Source organism: Falco biarmicus, chromosome 1, assembly GCF_023638135.1.
Source record: "Falco biarmicus isolate bFalBia1 chromosome 1, bFalBia1.pri, whole genome shotgun sequence".
In the NCBI taxonomy this organism is placed as follows: Eukaryota; Metazoa; Chordata; class Aves; order Falconiformes; family Falconidae; genus Falco; species Falco biarmicus.
In genome coordinates this window covers 39589654-39613170 of record NC_079288.1, presented here as the reverse complement: position 1 = coordinate 39613170, position 23517 = coordinate 39589654, and the positions used below count along the sequence as shown (strand labels likewise).

At 44.9% G+C, this 23517-nt stretch overlaps 1 protein-coding gene and 1 long non-coding RNA gene across 3 annotated transcripts in view; both read right to left on the bottom strand.

The window, feature by feature from the left end:
• The window catches only part of MAPK1 (mitogen-activated protein kinase 1), a 37017-nt gene extending 30915 nt beyond the window's left edge, over positions 1 to 6102 (bottom strand). Inside the window, exon 1 of the mRNA XM_056334245.1 lies at positions 5782 to 6102. Within this exon, the coding sequence (XP_056190220.1) occupies positions 5782 to 5924 (143 nt within the window). The 5' untranslated portion in view covers positions 5925 to 6102. The remainder of the gene's footprint in view (positions 1 to 5781) is intronic.
• A 2372-nt stretch (positions 6103 to 8474) lies between these two features.
• On the bottom strand, positions 8475 to 23012 carry LOC130143757 (uncharacterized). 2 transcript variants are annotated; one of them, XR_008819859.1, is made up of 4 exons: positions 15838 to 16659; positions 15062 to 15182; positions 14143 to 14293; positions 8475 to 9448 (listed from the first exon to the last, which is right to left on the bottom strand). It is a non-coding gene; the product is annotated as an uncharacterized LOC130143757 (long non-coding RNA). The 2 variants fall into 2 exon arrangements; XR_008819860.1 differs by lacking the exons at positions 8475 to 9448; positions 15838 to 16659 and adding an exon at positions 22814 to 23012 and having other exon boundaries at positions 9761 to 14293.
• Between the last annotated feature and the right edge of the window lie 505 nt (positions 23013 to 23517).

Genomic DNA, 23517 nt, shown 5'->3' with positions numbered 1-23517 from the left:
TTAAGTTACGTAAAGGGAGATCAGAGAGAAAACTGATCCAGACTCTTCTCAGAGGTAAAAACTACAAAGGACAAGAGGCAATGGTGGCAAGTTGCAGAAAGGGAAACTCATGTTTTTAAGGGCAAAAGTTCCACTGGGCACTTGGTTTACCACTAGAACCAGAAGGTGCCCAGAGATGTTGTGGAATCTCCATCCCTGGAGATTTTGGAAATATTGAGTGGACAAGTTGAGCAACTTGATCCAATTTTGACATCAGCCCTGCTTTGAGTAGGAGGTTGGACTACATGACCTCAGGAAGTCCCGTTCAATCTATACTATGTTGTGAAATATTCCACAGCAAGACGTCATAAAATATTTTTATTAAATACCATATTGATCAGTTGATTTCATTTCTAATTCACAGCTGAAAGCTATGACAAAGCATCAACATAAAAAGCATTAAAAAAATTACTATTTTGGTGAAGCATTAGTTTTCAACTCAAGTTGAGCTGCACACCTACTCAGTTGGCAAGTATTAACTCTTCTGTGGGCTGTAGATCTCCGCTCCTAAACAAGGAGCCCAGTGAACTAACAAAGCCTGGTGTCCTACAAATACACATTTCTGGTCTCAAGAGTACCGATAAATCCATCCGTAGAACTGGGGCATCTGTCATTTTCTCTCTGGAGGAGTCCGACTTCACCCGTGTGACCTCCTGATGCAGTCTCTTCCTCAGAGGAGCAGCATATACGATCTGTTCGCATTAACAAAATACCTATTTTTAAGAAACCTGCAGAAACTTTCCATCCTTAAGACATCTACCAACTGTCAAATTTGATGAAAGGCAGGCAGCAGGTTCAAGAATCACATGTAGGGGTACAGGAGACAGACTGATGCAACCCCATACTGATACCGTGAACGTATAAGCCTTATGTCCTTAATAAATCATGTTTCAAAAAAACCCTAAACACAAGTTATCTCTACCTGTTTCTGTGGGCTGGATCATGCCATGTTAAGGAAATGTGTATTTATTTATAAAATGCAAGTGTCCCTGAGCTGCCCTCTTCAACTGTTAAGCCAGTATCCCGTTACTTTGGGCAGACAGGAGAAGTTGCTACTTTTCACCTTCCGTAACTCTTGGGCAGTAGCTGCTGTCCCATCGCTGCTGCCTGCTGCACAGCTTGCTGACCACCCGTCCATCACGGGGGAGAGCGGGGAAAGCAGCCTTCGCTGCTCCTCTGGTGTTTCCACAGGTTAAGCAAGTTTGAGTGACTGAAAGGAAATGCTTACCTCTGCCTTCTCCCCAGAGGGAAGCAGCTGATAACTAGCCACCAATTACATTCCCTAATGCTCTACTCTGATCCTTGCACTACGGAGGATGTAGTAGGGTTGGCCAACTTGTATCAGCTCCCCGCTCTCCTTATCACGCAGACCAGAGCATGTTAATTACCAGGTATCGACACCCATACACAACCCCTGCTCCCTAAAAGCACACATAAACAGGGACATGAATTGCTACACTTGCTCTACCACAGAAGAGTACTCTCTCCAGATTAAAGCAACTGTTCACAGGAAAAAAAAAAAAAATTACAGGCTGTTTCTTATCCCTGCCACTAGGCAGTCCATCCCCCAACCCCCCCAGTCTGACCCTGACAGAAGGATGCAAGGTCTACCTTTTTATGTAACATTGGACACACCCAAAATAATATTACACAACCATCAATCCCATCAAGGTGGGTTTTTTTTTGTCTTTTAATATAAATATCTATGCCTTGCAGATCATTTATTTCTGGGGTGGGTTGGGGTTTTTTCCTGTTTTGAGTCTCTTTATGAATATAGTTCCAGATTTCATTTTAAATTATCCATCCTCTAAAAGCAGGGCTCTTCTGTGAGACAGTAGAAAGCAGCAGAACTTTGGAAAAAAACCCAAATTGCTAAATGTTTTAAATATTCTTTTTTGTATTACTTTCACATTCATCTATTGACTACCTTAACTTCTAATATCACCCATCTGTAGCACAAAGATGTCTTTGTAACAATGCAATCAAATTCAGAAATGCAAGATTTGAGCGTCAAGATTGTTTTCCTCCAGCTGCATTCAACTTTACTATTTATATGGAGTTATTTGCAGCAGTGATAATACTTCACATAAGCCTGACAACAAAAAGGGCTTCCAAAAACTAGACTATAAACCAGAACATCCCTATCACATTCCCATTCACTTTTTGTTTCCAGAACGATTACTTGTTTTATACTGTCAAATTATTGTCCTTGCCAAATTACCACTGACCAACTAGATGAACTGGAAATTTAAAGCTCAACACTATCATGTTTTTATTGCTGTTTCAGTGTGTTTAAAATATGGCCTGTTAACAGGTAGCTCCCCCAACCACACCACCCCACCCACCACCAACAAAAGAAAAAAACCCACACACATTTAAGGAGGAGGAGACAATCTTAAAAACCTTTCACATTTTGTCTGAAAGGTAGTTCTGAAACTTTCAGACTCGGTCTGAAAGCTTACTCTGAGGTTGTTAATCCCTTATCACTGGAAGAAAGGGAAAGTCACATGAAGTACATTGCACCAAAACCCCACAAAACAACTCTTAAGTGAAAGAGGAGGGGAACAAAAAAAACACAAACCCACAATATTTGCATGTATTTGGATAAATTAATTCAGAGTAACAAACATGACTGTATGACTAAACAAGTGCTCAAAGAATGTCCTGCAGTCCTAGGAAGTGCTGAGGATTTTGGCTAAACTTTGTTTGCACTGTGGTCATCCCCTAGTTTCACAGGCAGGAATACTGAAAACAAAAAATAGGTTAGAAAGGACACTGACATGGATAGCCACATATTAACCACTTCACCCTCAGCAACAAATGAGTGAGAGGCAAGCCTGTATCAAAGGATGAACCTTTTTTGGCAGAGTTTAGCTGGAGGACATTAAGATGGGGGGGCTGCCTGAGAGCATGCCTTTTCTGCTTACGAAGCGGAGAAAGTGCAGCCACGACACAGCAGTAAATATACTGCTCTGGTAAGTTTATTTTTACCCAAAACCTGATTAGGTTCAAAATGACTGCACTAGGGAAAACAGTCAAATGCCTTTAAAGGTTTTCAAATCCAGATGAGAGAACATTCGCATAGAGTTTAGTCAGTCAACATCTTCCTCTATTTCCTGTGCTGTTATTTTATGTTGTGATCAATATTTCTCAAACATTATTCTCTCCGCTGCAAAATCAAAATGGAAGACTGGCTTTAACTGCGCTATCCTAAGGATACTTCATTTGCCCTTTCATTAATAGAATTAAAAGAACATTTTCATTTTCAACTCCCTAATCCAATAATCCAGAAACATGAAAGATTAGGAAAAAAAAACAAGGAAAAGAGTGAAGGTTTTTAAGAGTTAAGTCACTGGTTTTCCGTGTAACAAGCCTTACGGCACAATGCACTTGTAAACAACTAGCATCTCCCAACTTGTTCACATTAGCTGTGGGCCTAAAACAAAACCATTAGAGCCTGCAGTCTCTTTCCTTCGTTAAAGTGTACAAATTCAAATGGATTTTGCAGTCGCAGGAAACATCTCCCATCTGCACACTCATAGCTTGCCCTCTACCCCGCCCTCCAAGGGAGAAGCTTCTGTGGATCCCCACCGCATTAGCAATCAAAGCAAGATAAGAAACATAGTGTTAAACTGCACAACCCATACGTCTGTTGATTGACACGTAATCTTATTTAATCACAGTAGCTTGTATGTTAGGCACTACAATACATTACAGTTGCTATGGCATTAAACTACAAGTGCATCCAACATTTTCCTTATCAAGTATACAACATCAACTGGGACTTTGTTCCCTATCATTTCATACCCAAGACAGAAGAGCAATAGTTAAAGAGCACAACGCACCAAATTTAGTCTTTCACATCAGTAATTTTAGATTAGAAAACACAGAGACCCAAGTGTATATCTCAGCCGAACCAGAGATTTCAATTTTTTGTTAGTAATTTTGTATAGTGTTCACAGCAGACACAATGTGTTAGAGTAAGTTTTTAAAGAAAAGATAACCCTTAGTTTTGGAGGGGAAACAGTTTCAGTAGAGAGCTTAATAACTTACCGTTTGGAGGGGCAGAAAGTGGCCCCGTTTCCCCTGTGGCTGCTTACTGGCATAGTGATGCCAAAAAAGGGCATCAATTGCCATCCTACTGCTTTTTGTAATCTCTGATCTGTGGCGAAATAATTTAGCCTTAACGCGCTGGCTGTTAAACACACTTCTAACACCCTGTTGATACGAACCTGCCTGTACACAGCATGCGTCCTGGAATTACTGTTTCGAAGCACCTTCCTAAATGGGACTGCGAGTGTCAATCAGTGCAGCTAGTACCGAGGTTATCTGCACCGGTTTATTCGCCCTAGCTCAGATAATAAAAGCACACCTTAATAAAACACAGCCTATACCATAAGCTACGCTAACAAGTTTTGCACTGGATATACTGCTGTGATTTCTAACACTAAACCCATAACAAGGATATCTTCACACCATAAACAAGATTTCTGATTTACATTTTCAAGGTTCTTCCCACAGCAAAAAAGCAAGGGCCGCAACTCAAAAGTTTTTGCAAGAGAGGCTCACCTCACAGCTAAGCTCAGGCCTAGATGAAAGCTGCCACCCTGAAACGCAGGATGACTTCATATTAACAGGCCAGCACAATTCCATGACTATATGCAAGAACCGATAGCTGCAAAAATCTGTAACATACAGCTGAAGGCTCTGAAGAACCTTTGCTGAGAAATGCACTTGTTTACAGAAGATTAAGCACCAGAGAGAGAAATTAAATGCTGATAAAGCTTTCATGAAGTCATAGCCTGTAAACCACCTCGTTTAGTACCTCTGGTCAAAAAATGCTGAAGAAACAGATGCAGTGCTGGAAGAAAGTTGACAAAACAATAACAACAAAATATTCCATCTGCATCCCTTGAATTATTTCAGAAGTAAAGGGGGTTTTTAACCTGTTTTACTAATAGAAGACAGAATACGAAATCTTAAGTAAGGTCACCAGGCATGTCACATTTATAACCATGACACTAGATCTACCACCACGCAGCATCATCCCAACACATTCAGATTGTTTTAAAAAAAAAAAAAAACCAAACAAACCTCAAACTCTCAATCGGGTCTGCTCCCAATTTCAGCATGCTGCAGTTTACTCGCCTCGCTCCTTACGCCCGATATTAAGCCAAGCAAAGACACACGCCCGCTTTTTAGCGAGATCTGGCACAAGTCTCCCTGACCCACCAACACCCTGGAACTGGAAGGGCCGAGCGCACTCTCACCTGCACGCCGGCACCGCAGCACCACCACCCCCCCCCCGGCAAGGGCCAGGCCGTTGCGGCCGCCGCACGCAGCCCCCGGCCCCCGGCCGCGCCGCCAGGTGAGCGGGCACACCGCGCCAGGCCGGGCTGTGCCGGCACCCGCCGCCCGCCCCGGCGCCGCAGCCGCCCTGCAGGGCGCGAGACGAGCGCCCAGCTCCGCAGGCAGAGGGGAAAATCCTGAGGAAAAGCAGGGCACGGCTGAAAGGAAACGAGGCGTTCGGCGGCACCCGCCGATGGAGGCATGTTTGGGGGGGAGGGGGGAGCAGCGAGGGAGGAGGGTGATGCCGGAGGACAATCCCGGGGAGGCGCGGGAGGGCCGGGTGCTCGAGGCCTGGGCCCCCGCCGAGGGCCGGCCCGGGGCGGCGGGGAGGGAAGGAGGGAGCTGCTGAGGGCAAGGGCGCTGCCCCGGCGGGGCCGGGCAGCGGGCACTCACCAGACCATGCCGTAGGCCCCCTCGCCGATGTAGGAGAGGTTGGTGTAGCGGGGCCCCACGTCGAACACCTGGCCGCGCACCATCTCCGGGCCCCCGGCGTTGGCAGAGCCGCCCGCAGCCCCGGCCCCCGACACCGCCGCCATGTTGTCCGTGCCGGGAACCGCGGTGACTGCGTGCGGGGGGGGGGGGGGGGAGGGGGGGGGCGGAGGCGGGGGGAGGAGAAGGAAGGCGGGGGGATACGAGGAGAAGGATGCGGGAGGGAGAAAAGAGGCGCCGCCCGCTCCGCCGCACCGGCCGCCGCCGCCTCCCGGGCCCCCTCAGCGCCGTCACCGCCGCGGCCGCTCTGAGGAGACGGAGCCGGCCGCGCGCGCGCGCATCTGCCCGGCGCGGGAGGGGGGGGGGGGGGGAGGGGAGGAGAGGGCGGGGGCTCGCGTGCAGGGAGCGGCGGGGGCGGGGGCGGGGCCGCGGGGCGGGGCCGCGGGCGGGGCCGGGCACTGCGGTAACCGCAGCCGCTGGGGAGGGGGCGCGGCGCGGGGGGCGGGCCGGCTGTGCGGGCTGCGCGGCCGGCCGGCGCCATTAGAGGCGTCAGGTGACGGCGGGCGCGGGGCAGGAAATGGAGCCGGGGCCCGGCCCGCGCCCCCCGCCGCTGCCTGCTGAGGGAGGCCGGGACGGGCCGAGGGAGGCGGCGGGAGCGGGACCCGCGCCCCCAGCAGCGCACGGCGGCCGCCCCGGGCCAGTGCCGGTGCCGGTGCTGGCGCTGTGCCTGTGGGGGGGCCGGCCCCGGGGTGCCCGGTGCCCCGGCCGCACGGCAGCCGCCCCGGGCCGTGCCGCACAAGGGTACGTGCGCGAAAGCCGCGTTGCTGTAACCAGGGCGGGTTCATCCGACACCTCCTGGCTCCGGCGCACGGGTTTGCAGCCGCTCGTTAGCGAACGGTTTTATGCAGAACTGCAGCGTCCTGCGCGGTGGCTCCCACCGACCCGGGCCGAGCGGGAGGCCCGGGCGCACGGCTGGCTTGGGCGGCGGCATTGCTGCAGCGACATTCCCTTGGACTGGCACTGTGCAAAAGTCACGCACAAGCATCTTGACTCCACTTAACACATCAGCCCCTGCCCTGAAACCCTCCTGCTGGTGCCGCCCGAGATGTGCTCCATGTTCCGTGCCTTAGCAAACCCGTTCGGACGCAGGCCTTGCATCCTTGGCATGCCCACATCTCCACGTTTATACCCAGCACAGCCCGTTGGAAGACCCCAGTGTGGAATCATCCCGTTGCCCCTTGAATACCCAGCATTTTTCTTACACGTAGTTCCTAATTCTGCACTGCTGCATAATGGTGCTCAGCCAGGAGCTGTGGCACGACAAGCCAGTTGCTCCCAAGCTCTCACCGGTTGTACTCTGTCCCCTTCTTTTTCAACTTTCCTTTCTCAGCTCTGCTCTCTTCCTGTTGACGTTTTCACTATTGACATCCCTGCTGGCAATCCTGCTGCTCCGTGTCTGCCCTTGCCTTGCAAGTGTCCCTGCCCTCCTCCTCCCAGCTGCCAGAGGCTCGATGCTGCCATCCCACCCTCTCCCATCACTACCTGCCACAAGCCAGCTTCCTCTGCCACCAGCTGAACACTTGCAGTTTTCCACAGCTGCTTCCAAAAGCTGTACAACCTGCTGATTACAACTGTGCTAACACTTCTCCAAGCATCAGGGTTGCAGTTTGAGCAGTAGAGAGGGAAGAGCCAGGGGTTCCAGCCGTGTGGCCACCATTAGCCACACTGCAGTCAGAGCCAGAGCTGTCCGCACAGCCCCAGCCTGGCCAGACGGAGTAAACGCTGGCATGATGAGCAGCGTCATCTAATAAACTCCTCTCTATTTAACCAGCATTCAACTATTCAGCTTGGGGGTTTATGTATTTGAGTGGGATAATGCTTCTGAGGTGGTGTTTTAGGTTTTTTTTTTTACTTGTATATAACGCTTTCCATGATGTGTCCTCCTGCAGTCGAGAAAGACAGCATTATTTTTCTCAGAAATTTCAGACAGCAGTTAACGTGTTTAACTTTTCTGAAACCATATACAATATTACTTAAAAGGTTCTCAACTCTAAAAATGAAATTACGCTTACAGTTCTGATTATGTACATAAATAAATCTGTCATCAGCAAATGCAAAACAAATTATAATAGAGAATCCAGCTTAAACACAACCTGTCACAGTAAATTTAATTAAGAACTGGTGTATATCTAGATTATTTTCTACCTTCAACCAGGATGTGTCTGATCAAAAGGAAACCAACTGGGCAGACTAGGAAATTGTGGAAAGACTGTCAGCTCCTCTGACTGCTGTGTTCAAATATATGTCTAATCCAATTAAACCTAAATAAGTGGTCAAAAAGCTATGGCATGCTTTCCCAACAATTTCTCCGGTGACAGAACTTAGTGTATGCATTTCAATGAAGTACTAAAGTTACTGAGATAGGCAGACCCGACAGAAGTGTTATCAATTGCTTTTCAGCCTATTTAAATACACTGCCATTACCAGCACTTAATGTTGGGTCTTTTGCTTTAACAAGGTGACTTTAAAGCCTCAGTTCTGGAAAGAAGATAAAACATGTTTTGGGAAAATTCTTAGTTCTGAGATCAAAATAAAGGGTTATGCTGGGGGAGAGGAGGTGATGCTTACTAAAAAATGATAGCAGATAATAGAAAACATGAGGAAGGAAAACACTTTTATTTCAAACAGAAGTAAAAGCAGAGTTTGTCCAAACAGAAACACAGTACCTTCAGTTTGAAAGCTAGGAAAGAGCTGAGCCATACAATCAGTCAGTTTAAAAATGCCATGATTTGGACCGTCTCCATCTTCATATCAAGTTCAGGAGTCACATGGATGAGTTCATCCTACAAGCAGGATCTAGAAATTCTCTGTGCTGTTATACATATCTACTTTAACTGTTAAATTAATGTTCTGTAAATAGGTCTCTTCAAAAGTAAACGTCCTCCTACAAAAGGCCCTGGGAGTCCTGGGAACAGCATTCTCAGATTTAGGCAAAGGACAAACACTATGCAGCTGCCCTGCAGTGCCACTCTTTAGTGGGGGTAGGAGCGATTTCAAAATTTGGTCCTAATCTAAAACTAAAGCTACATCTCCCAAGATTATCATCATCATCATTATATTAGTTGCATTATTTGCGTGGGGACATTGAAGACATGCCTTCCTTGCTAGCTGCTGTAAGAACCATGGTGTTTGCTTTCAGAGTACCTCTGCATGACGCTGAACCTCCCCGTCATCCCAACAAAATGCAGGCATTAAGTACATAAAACAATTTTCCCAGCATTATTTTAAAAGACCTCAAGGCTGTGTGTGGGGGTGACGGGAGAGAGAAATAAGACATGTAAGATGTTTTATAAAGATAAATTTTAACTTCTAAGGCACTCAGGAACCATGGTGATGAATGTGATACAAACTTAAATTGCTTAGATATGAGCTCTGATCCACAGGGAACTATCCTAAGATTCACAAGGAGCAGCAGATGCTAACAACCTCTACTCAGTACCTACCTGGGCTTGATTTAACTGGTGACATATAGCTGAAATCCCTTGAGACCGATCCTTGTTTCAATGTTGACTGCTGCTCTGACGGTGTAAAGTGACCTCAACAAAAATGAGGATCTCGCCATGATCTTATGCTGTTGGGAAGTCAGAAACAGTCTCTCACCCAAAATGCTGGGCAACTGATGCCAAAACAAACTTACTTCCCCCCTACCCCAGTATTTCCTTTCCCCCCCTCCCTTCAGCATTCTGACTGACTTTGCAGGAAGCTTATGGTGGCTTACACACCACGGAGTTGAAACCAGTAAACAGATTGCTATGTTTGTTTTGTGCATGCCAAGGGGAGCACAAACGATTATTAATTGCAGAACTATACTGTCAGCAACAACCTTGATCTTGCACTGGGTATCATTCTGTCACTGTCAGGATCTGTCACTATCACAGGAGATCTCTTGTATTATCTATTGCATTCTTGTTGGATTTGCTGTTCACAAATATAGTTTGAAAACACAGTTGCAATTTCAAGTCATTTTTATGTTCCTTAGTTTTGTGCAAGTAGTTTACAATTACACTATAAATATTTTAAAAGGGATCCATTTTACAGCAACCTGAAAAGCTTGTTATATAATTCTAACCGTTTCAATTAATATACTGACATTTTGTTGTTGTCTATATAAAATTAAGTTGTTTTTATTTTTCAGCTGCAGTAGCAGCAGTATCCAGGCACTGTCCTGCACTTCAGTAATGGAAATTTCCCAGCCTCAAAGCACACTCTGTCTCAGTCAGCTGCAATAAAACTCTGAGTGATTTCAATATTGTTGTGTGCTTTACTTGTCCTCAGTTATCTGGAGCTGGTATCTTTTGAAAACCAACTACTCTTCAGGAGGTTGCTTCATCTTGCCCAAAACTTAAAATTCAGCAAACAAGCCATGGATGATAAGAGAATCGAGCCACCAGATAAAAAGTTATTTTACAGGACGGACAAAACACCACATACATATAGTCAATATTTATACAGAATGTTATAGTGACTTGTGAGGATCCCACTGAAGTCCTGGTACGTGGCCGCTGTTTTCTTGTGCCTACGCTTCCTGCACTGGAAGGCTATTACAAGTTTTTACGAGATTTAGTTAGTGCATAATACCCACACTCTCAATTTCTGTATTTCTGGTATTATTGATTCCTAGGAAAATACAATAAAATACAAAAAAGGAAGTAAGATTATTACAAAACCTCAGAAATCTAATGATTTACAAATACTATAATATGCAGCCTGCTCCCCTGACTTGTTTTCAGTTCAGCTGTAGACAGGACAAGTGATGCCTCCAACAGAGGCAGAAGTCAAAGAATGCAGAAACACGATTATCAGGGTTTTATGTTGTCCAGATACTGCAGTAACTCCATTTTTTTGGCATTTCTTGCTCCTACCTAAACATTTAGGGAGCATTTGTGATGAAGAAGTGGGCCGATGTGAGGACAGAGAAGAAATGATGATGAAGGACAGAATAAAAGAGAATACGAGGGGGGGAGAATGTAAAATAAAAGCAAAATGAATGGGGAACGAGCTATGGGAATGGAAGGGTTCTATTTGGAGGGGTGATAGCCAGACCCCACTGCTTCTAGCTTTGTGCAAGTAAGGCACTTGGGAGACACACAAGTCCCCTCATGGGGAACCAATCTGGAGAATGGTGTCAGTTCTTCTAAAAGGAAGGGCTTGCTTTCACTGATGTTGTTGCTCATCACTAATACACGTGCAGCTACTGATATTCTGGTGGCACAGGTATGCTTCCTGGTTGTCTGCTGGTTTTATTTATTTAGTGTAAATGACAGGCAGTGGCTGAAGAGAAACAAGCACTAGGGATCAGCACACTAATGGGATTCTGGTATCTTCACAAAAAATGACATGGCTTCAAAATTCAAGCAACGTTGATAACAACAGCACACGGTGAGTGCGTGGCAGCCTTTCTGAGCAAGTTGGAGGCCACAGCACAGTTATTCTGAATATAAGGTTCCACACAAATGCACTGTCACACTTGGCTTCCTTGCTGCTAGCCTTGGCAGATAACAAGGAAACAGGACTGCCGCCTCTCCTTTCCCGGCCGGATCCTGGCTTTGCCGACACTGAACTGCAGAAGAGGCACCCTCCTATTTACAGCTGAGACACACCTCAAGCACCTGCAGGGAAATAAATCTGCATCTTTGCTCTCTCATCTGTACCTGTGCTGCGGCAAGGAGGGAAGGCAGTAGTCCCTTCTCCGCGCAATTTGTTCAGTCCACGGACTTGAGAGTCCAAGGAGCCCATACTGTGTATTTTCAATAGATACTGTATAAGTTACTACAGTCCAAAACTGATGAATCATCATTCATTTTTAAAACAACCATTTCTTCTGCAGTTTTGCATATCTATAGCAGATAAGAACTGTGCAGACGAGAGGTTTCCTGAAGGAAGTGGTGTCACCGTATTTTGAAAAAAAGAGCCAAGCTGTTGGAATCTGTGTTGCGTTATGGGGGTAATGCAATACCGCCGAGCGCTTCCTGTTTATCATGAGCGATACCGTTTTCACCACATCATAAAACTTTCAAGCATTTGTTAATAAACAGTCCTAGAGAAAAAATAATAATATCCAAATATACAACCCCCTGTGGCATCTGTCATTATAAACAAAAGAAGGTTTTCATTATATATATATATATATACATATATCAGGGGACTATTTGTGTAAAAGAAGCAGCTTTTGAGGGCCCCATCCACCTCCCGCTGAAGTCCATGTTGCGCCTCTCATTAGGTCATTGGCATATGATTTTTCTTACATGTAACTAGTAAGATGTTTGAATGAGCAAATGTAATTTTTACTCTCAGCATATTTTTTTTTTAACAACGTAGGTACACTGAGAACGAACATCTGCAGAATCACAGCACAGAGCCTTATATGAAAACAGCAAAAGTAAGATTTGCTTCTAACAATGATCCACAAGTGTGGAGGTACCTAATCAAATATACAAATTGTGCAAATGTTCAGAGCAGTGCTGTCTCGCTGTGGCCTTTCTCACTTGACAGCTTTGATGTGTCAATTAATTTGTCTGGATAAACTAACCTAGCCTGAAAAAGGTAGTGCTGGGGAACAGAAGGGTGCAGATTTTTCAACACTAGCAACCTCGATGGTTGCAATTTGCACCCCCAGCAGATAAAATCTTTGGCAAGGAAATGCAGATTACTGAGACTAATTCAGGATGTTCTCGCCATCATAGCTACGACTTTGCCTGCAGCCGACAGGCGCTTGGGGTGGGGGGGGTGGGGGAGGAAATTCAAGGTTTCAGCCAGTTCTATAGGGAACAAGCATTTTGATAGGTAACTATACAACAATGCAAAGACAGGCCTTGTGTCTCATACAGCTTCACCACCGAAGGAGGCTTGTTAAGTTCAGAGCAAACTATAGGGCTTATCTGTTCAAGCTTTCTGGAACAAACGTCTGACGTTCTGGGAGCACCTGAACTGCAGTACCTGCAGTAATCCTGCCACACAGAAATACAGGATGGGTAACAACTGCATACAGTCCTTACTTCTTTAGGTGGCTATAACGTTTTACACTCCGCCTGTTAGACCAGGGGAAAGACTGAGCCTCAGCAAGCCATTCCCTCCAGCCACCAGCACTACATCTAGCTAAATTGAATTAAGACTTTGTAGCTTTTTGGATTTTGGAAGTTTTAACAATGGAAAAATTATCTGGCTCATATTACCATTGTCTTGCCTGACATATGGTGGTTATTACTCCAGATATGCAGAGCCTAATGATAAGAGATGCCTCTTATAAGTGCAATACACTCATTGTAATCAGGCACTACGTTTATCTTACCGCATTACTGCGTCTCTGGGTCTCGTACAAGCGACAAAATTGTTGTGAGGATCTATCAGCATCCTGCACCTCAACTAACTTTTCAATATGATGTCTCATTTCCCACTGATGTTAACAGGGCCAAACTGAATCCCTGGCTTGAAACCCTGAGAGAAAGACCAACAACCATGAAAAGTATTTGTTACTATTACAATAAAGTCTGCTTAAAAAAAAAAATAAAAAAAAAAGGGCAAGAGACAGAACGCCAGTCATTTTGAGAGATATGGCAACATGTCTGTAGGATGATGCTCTGATTCCAGTTTTACAGGTACCTTTAATGGCAGTAGGGTAAGATTAAGTAATGGTGCTCTGTCAAACAGTACGTGTGGGAGAAACAGACGGCAGATGTCCAGCCACTTAGGCCTAAGCTTTGCGCACCAGACTGTGGAATGGAAACACGTGTGGATATTTAATTGTTATTCAACTACAGGTTGCCTGGATTTATGAGTCTGGGAAGCACATATGCTGCAGTGAGAAATGAGTGTTTATTAACACAGTAGCTGCGCTGGCCTTTCCCGCAGAGAGGCAAAGCACCCCTGTCTATAGAAAATGGATTAAAAGGGGGCAGTGTACCACTCTCATGTCCCATTTACCTTTGTGAAGTGCAGCTGGATAAATGTCAGTATATAGACACATTTGCATCACGAACCCTGAACAGCTTTTACCGCTGCTTGTCACACACAGTAAAAACGCAGCAGCTGTCCTCTTATGAAATCCCAATCTGGAGAAATGTATACCTAAATAAGGGACATAAACAGGACTCCTCCTTCAGAGACAGCTACATGGATACACAAGGATAAACCCTTTAAGAGCTGGATTAGGAAGATGGGACCATTGCCCTGTATTCAAGCATTTTTCTGATGCTTGTTGCAGCAATATTCTGTGGTTGCTGTGAACGTGCCCCCTTTCCTCCTTGGTTCTTCTTCCACTACCCTTACCCATGACAACATCCTCCTGGGCTCCTGCAGTTCTGTTCAGTCCTTTCTCTGCCGTGGGGGCTGGCACAGGTGGATGACCTCCCTTCACCTATCCAGTCAGCCTCCCTGATCAGGCTGTGTTGATCTTGTGCCTTTCTGAGGGTGTCACTACCTATGAGGTGAGGAGGGAGGTTAGGCACAGAACAGCAGTGAGGTATCCCCCAGCACACCCCAAATCTGCAGCAAAGATCTGACTGTACTTTTCCCATTCATTGCAGTTCCAGTCTCCATTCCCACGGCATCAAACTCTCCTCCTCTCCTGGGCTGGGATATTTTTTTCTGAAATAATTTTCTTACAGTTTATTGAGCTGCACGAACTCAAAGGGCCAGACAAGCACCAGACCTGTACAAAGAAAGCAGCAAGGCTGGGAGCAGAAGCAGTGTCCCATTTGATACTAGCAGTCCATTAGATTTGGCTCAGCTGCCATGCGGTATCACTCCCTAAGACTAGTTTCATCTGTGAAACAGGGAGGGTTGATGTCACTGCTGAGAAGCCTTCAGACACTTCTATTGCCTTTGCCATCCTCTGCTGCACTTTTCTCTGTTCTTGAAAAATACAGAAACAAAATAATCATGAAGGCAGTTTTATAGTGACTTCTTTACCACCTCCTTTCTGCTCATCCTCTTCCTCTCCTGTTTCTGCCATTTACCCTTCCCAAAATCTTTCTGCTCTAATTCTCCATGCTCCTGGTGACCTTGTCCTAACATGTCACAAGCAGCTGCTGACCTCTAGAAATGCACTCCTGATCCAGGATCTTTTCCTTTGCATACACACTACACAAGCAAGACAGACAAACACAGGCCTCCTTTCTCAGGACAAGCATTTTTTTTTAAAAAAAAAAAGGCATTACACAATCCACAAGACATGCGCATTACTCACCAAAACAATCATGGGTATCCTATTTCTGCAGCCCTGCCTCTCAGTGCTTGTTTCCTTCCAGCATCGTACCCATGCACCGAAGCCAGGACCCAGTAACAACTGCTATGTACAAACCCAGCGCCTGCAATGGAGAGGACCTTTTTGTACAGCTATAGTAATGAGCGGAGGCAGTCCTACTGTGAAGGACAGAAGTATCTTGCCGTGTTTGTTTTGTGATGTGGTCTGATCACTTATACTGTTGAACTAATAAAAATTACAAGATAGAGGCTTTCCAAATGGAATCCATTGCTAACCATCGTTCATTATTCTTATTCCACACATGTTAAGAAGTGCGCATTATCTGGTACATCAAGACATAAGAAACAAATAAATGCCTTTATACTCTAAAAATAAAAAGCCCCCAAACCTTTCTAGAAATACTGTAGAAACATTCGCATCCTCTATTTCTGTCTTTTATAAAAGGCAGGCTGTGTCTTATTATCATCAAGGAAAAAGTAAACAAACGTAATTTAATCAGTTCTGTCTTTCATTGATTTGCATCAGCAAGAATAAAAGACAAAGGCAGAATGGAAAACAGCAGCTTTGTGCTAAAAGTTTGAATGCACAAAATACTTCTTTCTCCAGCTGTCAAACATTAAAAAATGCTATGCATACCAGTAATAATAAAAGTGTCAAACAACTGACCACAATGGAAATCACAATGCTTCATTAAAAGCTCTAAAGCAGAGTAGAAAAGCTTACAGCCATTTGTTAAACAGAGCTAAATGCTAAGATACCTTCAAAACAATGTCAGAAGATGCTTTCATCTAGCCTAGTCAGGCAGATAAATATCTCCTTGTTTAGTTCAGCTGGGTCTTGGAGCTCGCACAGATTCAGCAGTAACAGCTGTACGTCCCATTTGCTTTCCTGAGGCTGGGGCATCTCTCAATAAAACAGAAAAGGTTAATGTCCTTTCCAGCACTCAGGCCTTCATTCCACGGGGTGCAGGGATATAATCAGTAATTTTGTATTTACATATGTAATTATGTATTATTTGGAGAACCTAACCTATTTGTTCAGCTGACAGGCGATGTTGTGATAAGGAATTTCAGCAGACAGGATATTTATAGACCCTTTATCTCTACGTACAATCAGAACTAAAATGTCAAACAATACCCCGAATGAAGGGTTGTTTCAGTTCAACTTTTCTCCATTGTTGCTTTTCCCTTTTTTTTTTTTTTCCCTTTTCTCCCTCTGTCTGGTTACTGCCTAAAACTTGGCAGTGAGAGAAAAAAGGGAATGTGACTCACACCGACAACTTCATTTGCTGTAAGAGACCTCAGTAATTGCTCTAACCCACTTACAGGAAAGCTACCCCTCCTCTTTCTCTCTTCCTCCACCCTTGTAGAGACAGAGGCCATACTTGTAACAGGAGCAGCCGGGCTGATCTCAGAGGTCATGCTATCACTTATGAAGTAACCAGGCCTCTTTCTTTTCACTTTTCTTCTTCTGGATTCATGTTAACCCCTCACAAGCTCTTAAAGCAGCCTGAGTTTAAGGGGCATCTTCCTGCCACGGATTTCTCATGAACCTAATAACCAGCATTTCCAAAGGACTCGTGGCTTGAGCACAGCAGGGTTGAAGCAGCTGCTCTCACAACACACACCAGCTTGGCCGCCGGCACCGCGGTGCTGGGATAAAGCTACTGAGGAGTCAAACAATTGGTGCCTTTTCCTTTTTTTTGTAGGGTGGGGGCAGGGGACGGTAAATAGGAACAGGAGAAGAATCAGCACAGATGCCTATGCAGCACTCTACCAAAATGTATTTTCATTTTTAATTACATAATCAACATAATGAGAGTGGCATTCATAGTGAGGTGGCGGAACAGATGGCAAAGACTTAGTTTTCAGCAAGACGTTAATTAACAACTCCTGTTTCTGCTAGAAAAGGGGGTTTGTTCTGCTCTAGGAGGGTTAAGACGGGTGCTTACTACGCAGGACAAAACTCGGTTTCCAAACACAGATTTGTGATCTTTCCCCCCCCCACCTACATCCCTGTTGAATCTCCAGAATACTCTTAAAACACAGCAATGCCCTACATGCAAAGCCTTATTAAAAACCAACACAAGTTTGGGTCCTAGCAGTAGCTTGGGATTCTCCTTGCAAACACTTCTTCATGCTCTGTGGACACACCAATACAAAGAGGAAAGGGAAGAAGAGATAATATGATTAAGTAAGAAAGTTTTCTGCAACTTAAACTGCAGGTGAGGCTTGTGTAATATACAGCAGCTCCACAGAGATACGGTTAAAGTTAAGCTTTCTTCGATGCTCTATGTGAAGTTCTCTCTCCTCTTTCCCACACAGACTTAAAATCTTAAGCACGCTGATGCAGCTGAGTTGGAAAGAGCTATCCCAAAGGGGACTAAAGCAGAAAGTAGCTACGAAAGATATTTATTAAAACCACAGGCAGAGAATACATCACCCCCACACAATGAATAGGGAAATAGCACACGCAGCCGAAAAGTCTAGCCTCTATTTTTCATCTGATAAGCTGGCTGGACAGCCAGGCACACTGAACAGCCCACAGACGTCCAGCTCTTCCCTCCCTGTGCTGCCAGGTGACTGGGATTGCTTTCTCCTGCTTGGCATTCACCATCAGAGGCTCTCCAGAGTCATACACCTCAGTCTTGCAGAGGCCTGTGGGCCACATTCCTCCAGGGATTACATCCATCCCCAGCAGGAGAGAGGGAAGAGAGATGCAGGCCAAAAAGGATGGGCAAGCGGTGGGGAGGGAGGAGCCGGGGGAGGTGGGGAAGGTGCTAGCTGTAGCAAATACCAAGATGAACACAGGCAGGAGCTGGAGGACAGTACTGCAGGAAAGGGAGAAGGGAAGCAGTCACACAGTGTAACAATATTATACAAAATAGGGCAACAGGGCATCTAGATTCATCCGCTGTGGAGCTTGGAAATGAACCTGTTATTCCCACGTCTACAACACTCATTCCTGTGCTGCCAGCAAATATCTAACAGCTGACAAGAAACATCTCTGCCCATTCTAGTGACATGCACATCTAGAAAGGATGCTTTTCCATTACTCCCACTTAACTCTGCGCAGGCAGTTGATGGCTGTGGGTCTGTGCTGTAAGCTGAAAATCATGCTCCTACCCATTACCCAGGGGGAGTGAATGATACGGTTGCAGATGATTTTTCATTTTCTTTCAATGTGTGTGTTAAAAACACAGTTGAGATGAGTTAAAAATTACATTACATGAATATTGTGGTTATGAACTCAAACATTGAAAAATTAGTATATGCCTGAACTATGAATGCCTGTTCCACCTTTACAGCAGCTACTTTAATTCAAAATATCAGGTCAGGCTCCTGCACCATACTGCAATTGGCTATAAGAAAGTGCATCCTGACATAATTATCCTGAGCATAACTAAACCTGCAGAATTGTACCTGATTTGGGCCTCCACCAGCTCACGCTGTATTAAACCAGAAATGGGCCACAGAGAGGAACTCAGTATCTTGCATACATCAGATGGCAGAGATTCTTTGCAGGATAATTTTCAGAAGCGCCAGATATCACTGAAACTGTGCTTAGGAGGTGCAAAGTAGAGGAAAGAAAAGAACTCAACAAAATTGTATTCTGCTTAACCTGTCCTCCTTTTGCAAGGGTTAAGAGGGAGATGCGAGAACCAACAGAACTGCTTTTGTACTTATAGCTACTTTTCTGGGAGGAGAGAAGGGTGACTAAATCCCTTTGCAGATATTACCTTAAAAAAATAAAACCAACATAACAAGAAGTTAACTCTTTAAGCAAAACCAAAAAGAAAAGCAACCAACAGATGTACAGACAAGCACTGACTTCAGTGGAGCTACAAGGCTGAATTTGGCTTGAATCCTGTGAAGTACTTTCAAAGCAGGAGTGTACAGCATACAAATGAGCGTTAAATAATTTGCATCATTAAAAGAGCTCTGAGCAGCTTCTCTGGACTTTGAAAAAAGCTAAAGCAAACGCACATTGTTTGAATACCATTAGGGACAGTCATTAACTAGCATTAAGACATCTACAGTATCGACACTTAGCGCTGTAATAAGAGACCCATCCTCCTTTCCAGGTTATTTTCTTTATCGATTTGTAGAATTTCTTGTACACAAGATATAGAGTGACACAGAACTCAGCAATTCATGTAGGAATACCTATTAAAGAACTATACAATTACTTCTTTTTTATATTGCATCTTTTAATTTTGGTTTATAGAAACGTAGTCCTATCTGTTTGGTGTGGATACCATATAATTTGGTGTTTAAATTGTCTATCAAAGAAACAAAGACACAAATAGGTAAATGGATTTATCCAGGGTGACACAGAAGGATGCAGTGTAACAGAAACAGACTAAAGGGTCTAGATGCCCCATTTCCTGATTTAACTTTTTAACTTGACCAGCTCTAAGCAGAGCTGCTGTAGGACTAGGATAAATTGTGGCCTCATACTGTATCTCAAATGCTTGAAAACATATTCCAGAAGTAGCAGGGACAGTACAGAAGAGGTCAGGTGAAGAAGGGAAGTTGTGCAAAGAACCCAAGGTACAATATACTTTAATATGGTTGAAGGTATTAAAGTGCCAGAGCTGCAGGAGCTGACGGGTGATGGAATACTGAGAGCTAAATATGGGCAGCAAAGTGCATAGGGGGAGGCAGGGGCAGGCAACAGCCTACAAGCAGTTGAAGGGGAGCTGGAAGGAATCTTTAATGAAGGCAGAAATCATTCTCCGTGACTCAGAATATTGGTATTCACAAAGAGAATTGAGAACAGGCAAAAATAAATAAAGCTGAAAGCAAAACCCAAAGGCCAAATCCCTCTCAATAGCCAGAACACTGATATAATCTGAGCAACCAAACAACAGGTCCTTGTGAAAACCTCTCTCCAGCTACTTCCTGCACACCAGCCACTCTCCGCGGCTGGCAATGGCCGCCAGCAGCTCCCACTGCCCCGGCTGGGAGCTCTGCAGGCAGCTGCTGGACTGACACCATTTCCCTTGCAAAATGCAGCCCTGGTGGTCTTCCCCCCACACCCCCAGCCCTTGGCTTCCCCGTGACATCTCAACTAGCGCATTGTGTAACTTCACAAACTTCCCTTGAGCCCTGCGCAGCTCAGCTCGCCTTTCATTAGCTGCCAGCTTTTGTACATGTCACAGGCACACACATCGGTCACTGACAGATTCAAAGTCACAGCAGTTTTATTTATGAGTGGGTTTATGCTAGCCAGCTTCCACATCCTGCTGCCATCAGCCTCAAATGTATGCAGGCAGCATTCAACTAAAAACCCAAGTTCTGCAAGTTTTACAGTGAAGATGGAAAAACAGATTGGGGGGAGGGGTTAATACAAGCATGATGGTTTTTGCCTTTCTTTTCTAATTTTTCATTAAAGACTAGTCAAAGAAGTTACAGTTATATATGCTGGAACAGAGATCAGTAAGACTGAAGAACAGGAAAGACTTCCTGACAGTGAGATCTATTAGGCAATGGAGTAGCCTCCCAAAGGAGGCAATGGGAGCACAAGAAGTGCTTTAGCAGAGCCAGTATTAAGTGCTCCAAGTGATGCAGCCAACTCCTAGAGGACTGCCATGAGACACACGGCCTTCAGCAGCGCGGGACGCCTGCCATTAGCCTGCTAATGCACATCCTGGCTTGGCCAGATCATTGACTTAAGATTTCATTAACAAGAAAATATTAGAAGACAATGGTCTAATGGTAGGGGCAGGCCTTTGCAACGTATCCTCCCATTGCAAAAGGTGATTATTGGCAGGGGGAAGAAATGAGCAGTTTCCGAGGGTATTTGTATTAGGGTTTATTCATTAACCTTTCCTTAAACTACTTCAAAGTAAAAAATACTGAATTGTTTGGATCCTCCCTCTTTCTCTTTTCCCCTGCGGAAAACAGCTACTTTCCAGTCTCCTGCTAGCATCACCAAATAAGTAAAAAAGTAACAGCCACCTGTTCCAATGGGGATTAAGATTGAGAACATGGATCCTTAATTTCTTTACCTTAGAAGGCACACAAAACCAAGACACAAACTCGGGTACTAAAATTAAGGCAAGAAACAGCCTTATGAAACATTTTCCAGGAGGAGGAATATTGGGGCGAGGGAGAACTGATTACACTCTCTTTCAAAAGGTTTAATGTCAGTCCAAAACCAAGCACTTGAAATGCTGTCCTTGTAATCTTTTGGTTGGCATATACTGCACTGTGCTAGGAGGAACATTGTTTCACTGGGTCAGCCCCTAACTTCCAAACACTGTGTTTAGACTTTGAATGTAACCTTAACACTGAATGTCCAGGGTTTGATGTTTATTATCTTCACCACTCACCAGTACAGGTAATCAGCTCAGATCTGTGGTAAGAGGAAGGTCTGTCCATGTACGATTTGATATTTCCAACATTTTGAAGAGATAAAAATCCATTGAAGGGTGGGACAGAGCAAGGGAGAGGATTACTCTTGGTTTTTAGAAGCAGACTCACCAATGCAACAACAAAGCCTCCCATGCTGTAGAACCAGACCTTTGCCTCAACTGCAATGTTTCATTTCTTCAGAAAGGTGTGAGACTTCAGGTGACTGGTACGCTAGAAAGGGGGAATTGGCAGGGCCATTTCAGTGTCTAACTCATTCTCCCACCTCGAGTCCCTCAGTAGCCGGGGTTCACCAGGAGCAGCACTAAAGCAGCTGTGCTCCAGGGAGTCTTTTGGGAGCCAACACTAAGGACACGGTACCTTTAAAGAGCAATGACATTTGGCCAGTTAAGTCTGTCAGGGAAAACTCTTGACATGCGTCCATGCTTCACCCCATGCCAGTCATTCCAGCTGCTGGAACAGTTGTGTGGTATTAGCTGCATCAACAGAAAGCAATTGGGTGAATTATCTGATGTCAGTGGCCCAACTCGCATTACGTGCGCCTGTCTGTAACCCAACAATTACATCCATCGTTAGCAGCTCAGCTTAATTATAATGTAGAACTTCTTCAAGCATAGACTTTGCACAAGATTTTAAATGACTATAATTAATTATACAGAAAGCCTGAAGTGTCTTCTGGTCCATTGTTGAGTATTTTTTTCCTTCTCCCACACTGACACCAGAACTTGGTTCTGTGAAGAACTGGGCTGTAGACTACAAGAGAGGGATCTCTTCTAGCCTGATAAACACACAGCAAAATACCTTTTATGTCTTCTATAATGAGAGAGGCTTCAGATTTTTTTTAATCTCAGCTAAGAGATGCAAAAAGGAGTATTATTCTAACCTATAGTTGTTTAGTCCCACTCGTCACATGAGCGATTTCTTTCCTGCCTCCCATTTAAAAAGTTTTTTGCACTCTCCCTTGATTACTGCTGCTGGCTGCTCTCAGAGCTCTGGTATATCAGACAGCTGTACCCCAGTCTGGACAAACTACTTGCATTTTAACTAGCAAAAAGCAAAACACAGAATCAGTGCCAGAAACACTGCGCCTTCTTAAAAGATACAGGGAAGGAAGGAAGGTATTATCATGCAAAGAAACCTTTCCCACTCAGCTTTCCCACCTGCAAGACAAAAATATTTCGGGAGTGAGACATAAGCAGCAGGCGCTCTCGAACGGGCACGGTCAGGCTCTGCTCCCTGGAGGTTTTGCTGCGCGCTGGCCAAGGCAGGCGGGAGCCCTCTAGGGACAGAGCCCCCCGCGCCGGGGGAGCCCTGGGGCACCTGGCCAGCTGCTCCCCCCCAGGCCCTCCTGCCTTACCTGCAGCCCGGAGCAGCTTCCTGGCCTGAGCCAGGGCTCAGAAGCCGGAGGTCTACGCGGAAAAATGAGGCCGGTTAGAAGGAGGTCACAGGCTCTCTTCCTGGAAGTGCTCACCCTACCGCCTGGAACATGCTGTGGGAGTCAGTCTCTTTTCTATCGTTTGTGCAACCTTTGTCAGAGAAAACAGAACATCACCACACTGCAGGCTGAAGTACTGTTGCTAGTCTGGCCCACCACAACATAGCTAGAATTTTTTCTTCTAGGCTACGCAAAAGACTTGGTTTTGTTTTACTGTATGCCTCAAGCATACAATGAACTCTTGTATAAAATGAGCAGGTTTATGTTTGTCAAGGCACGTTCAAAATATTTCTTTCCAAGAGCTACTTCTATTTGAAGGCTAGATAACAACTGCACCATTTAAACATTTAAATATTTTCTCATTCTAATGAGAACTTAAGATTCCTTCCAAACAGCTCAACATAAAAACGTGAGAATGTGGCAAACCCAAACTTCAAAACATTTTAAGTCTGGTTAAAAAAGGACAACAACCAAAAGCAAAATGCAAGTATCGAAAAGCATCTAACAAGACATTCACAATTAGCTGTAGTCCAACAGGTAATAGATTCTGCTAGATGTCCAAAACAGAAAAGTTCAAGAACAGCTTAACACTTTGGAGAAAAAAAAAAAGGGATGTTGACTATAGG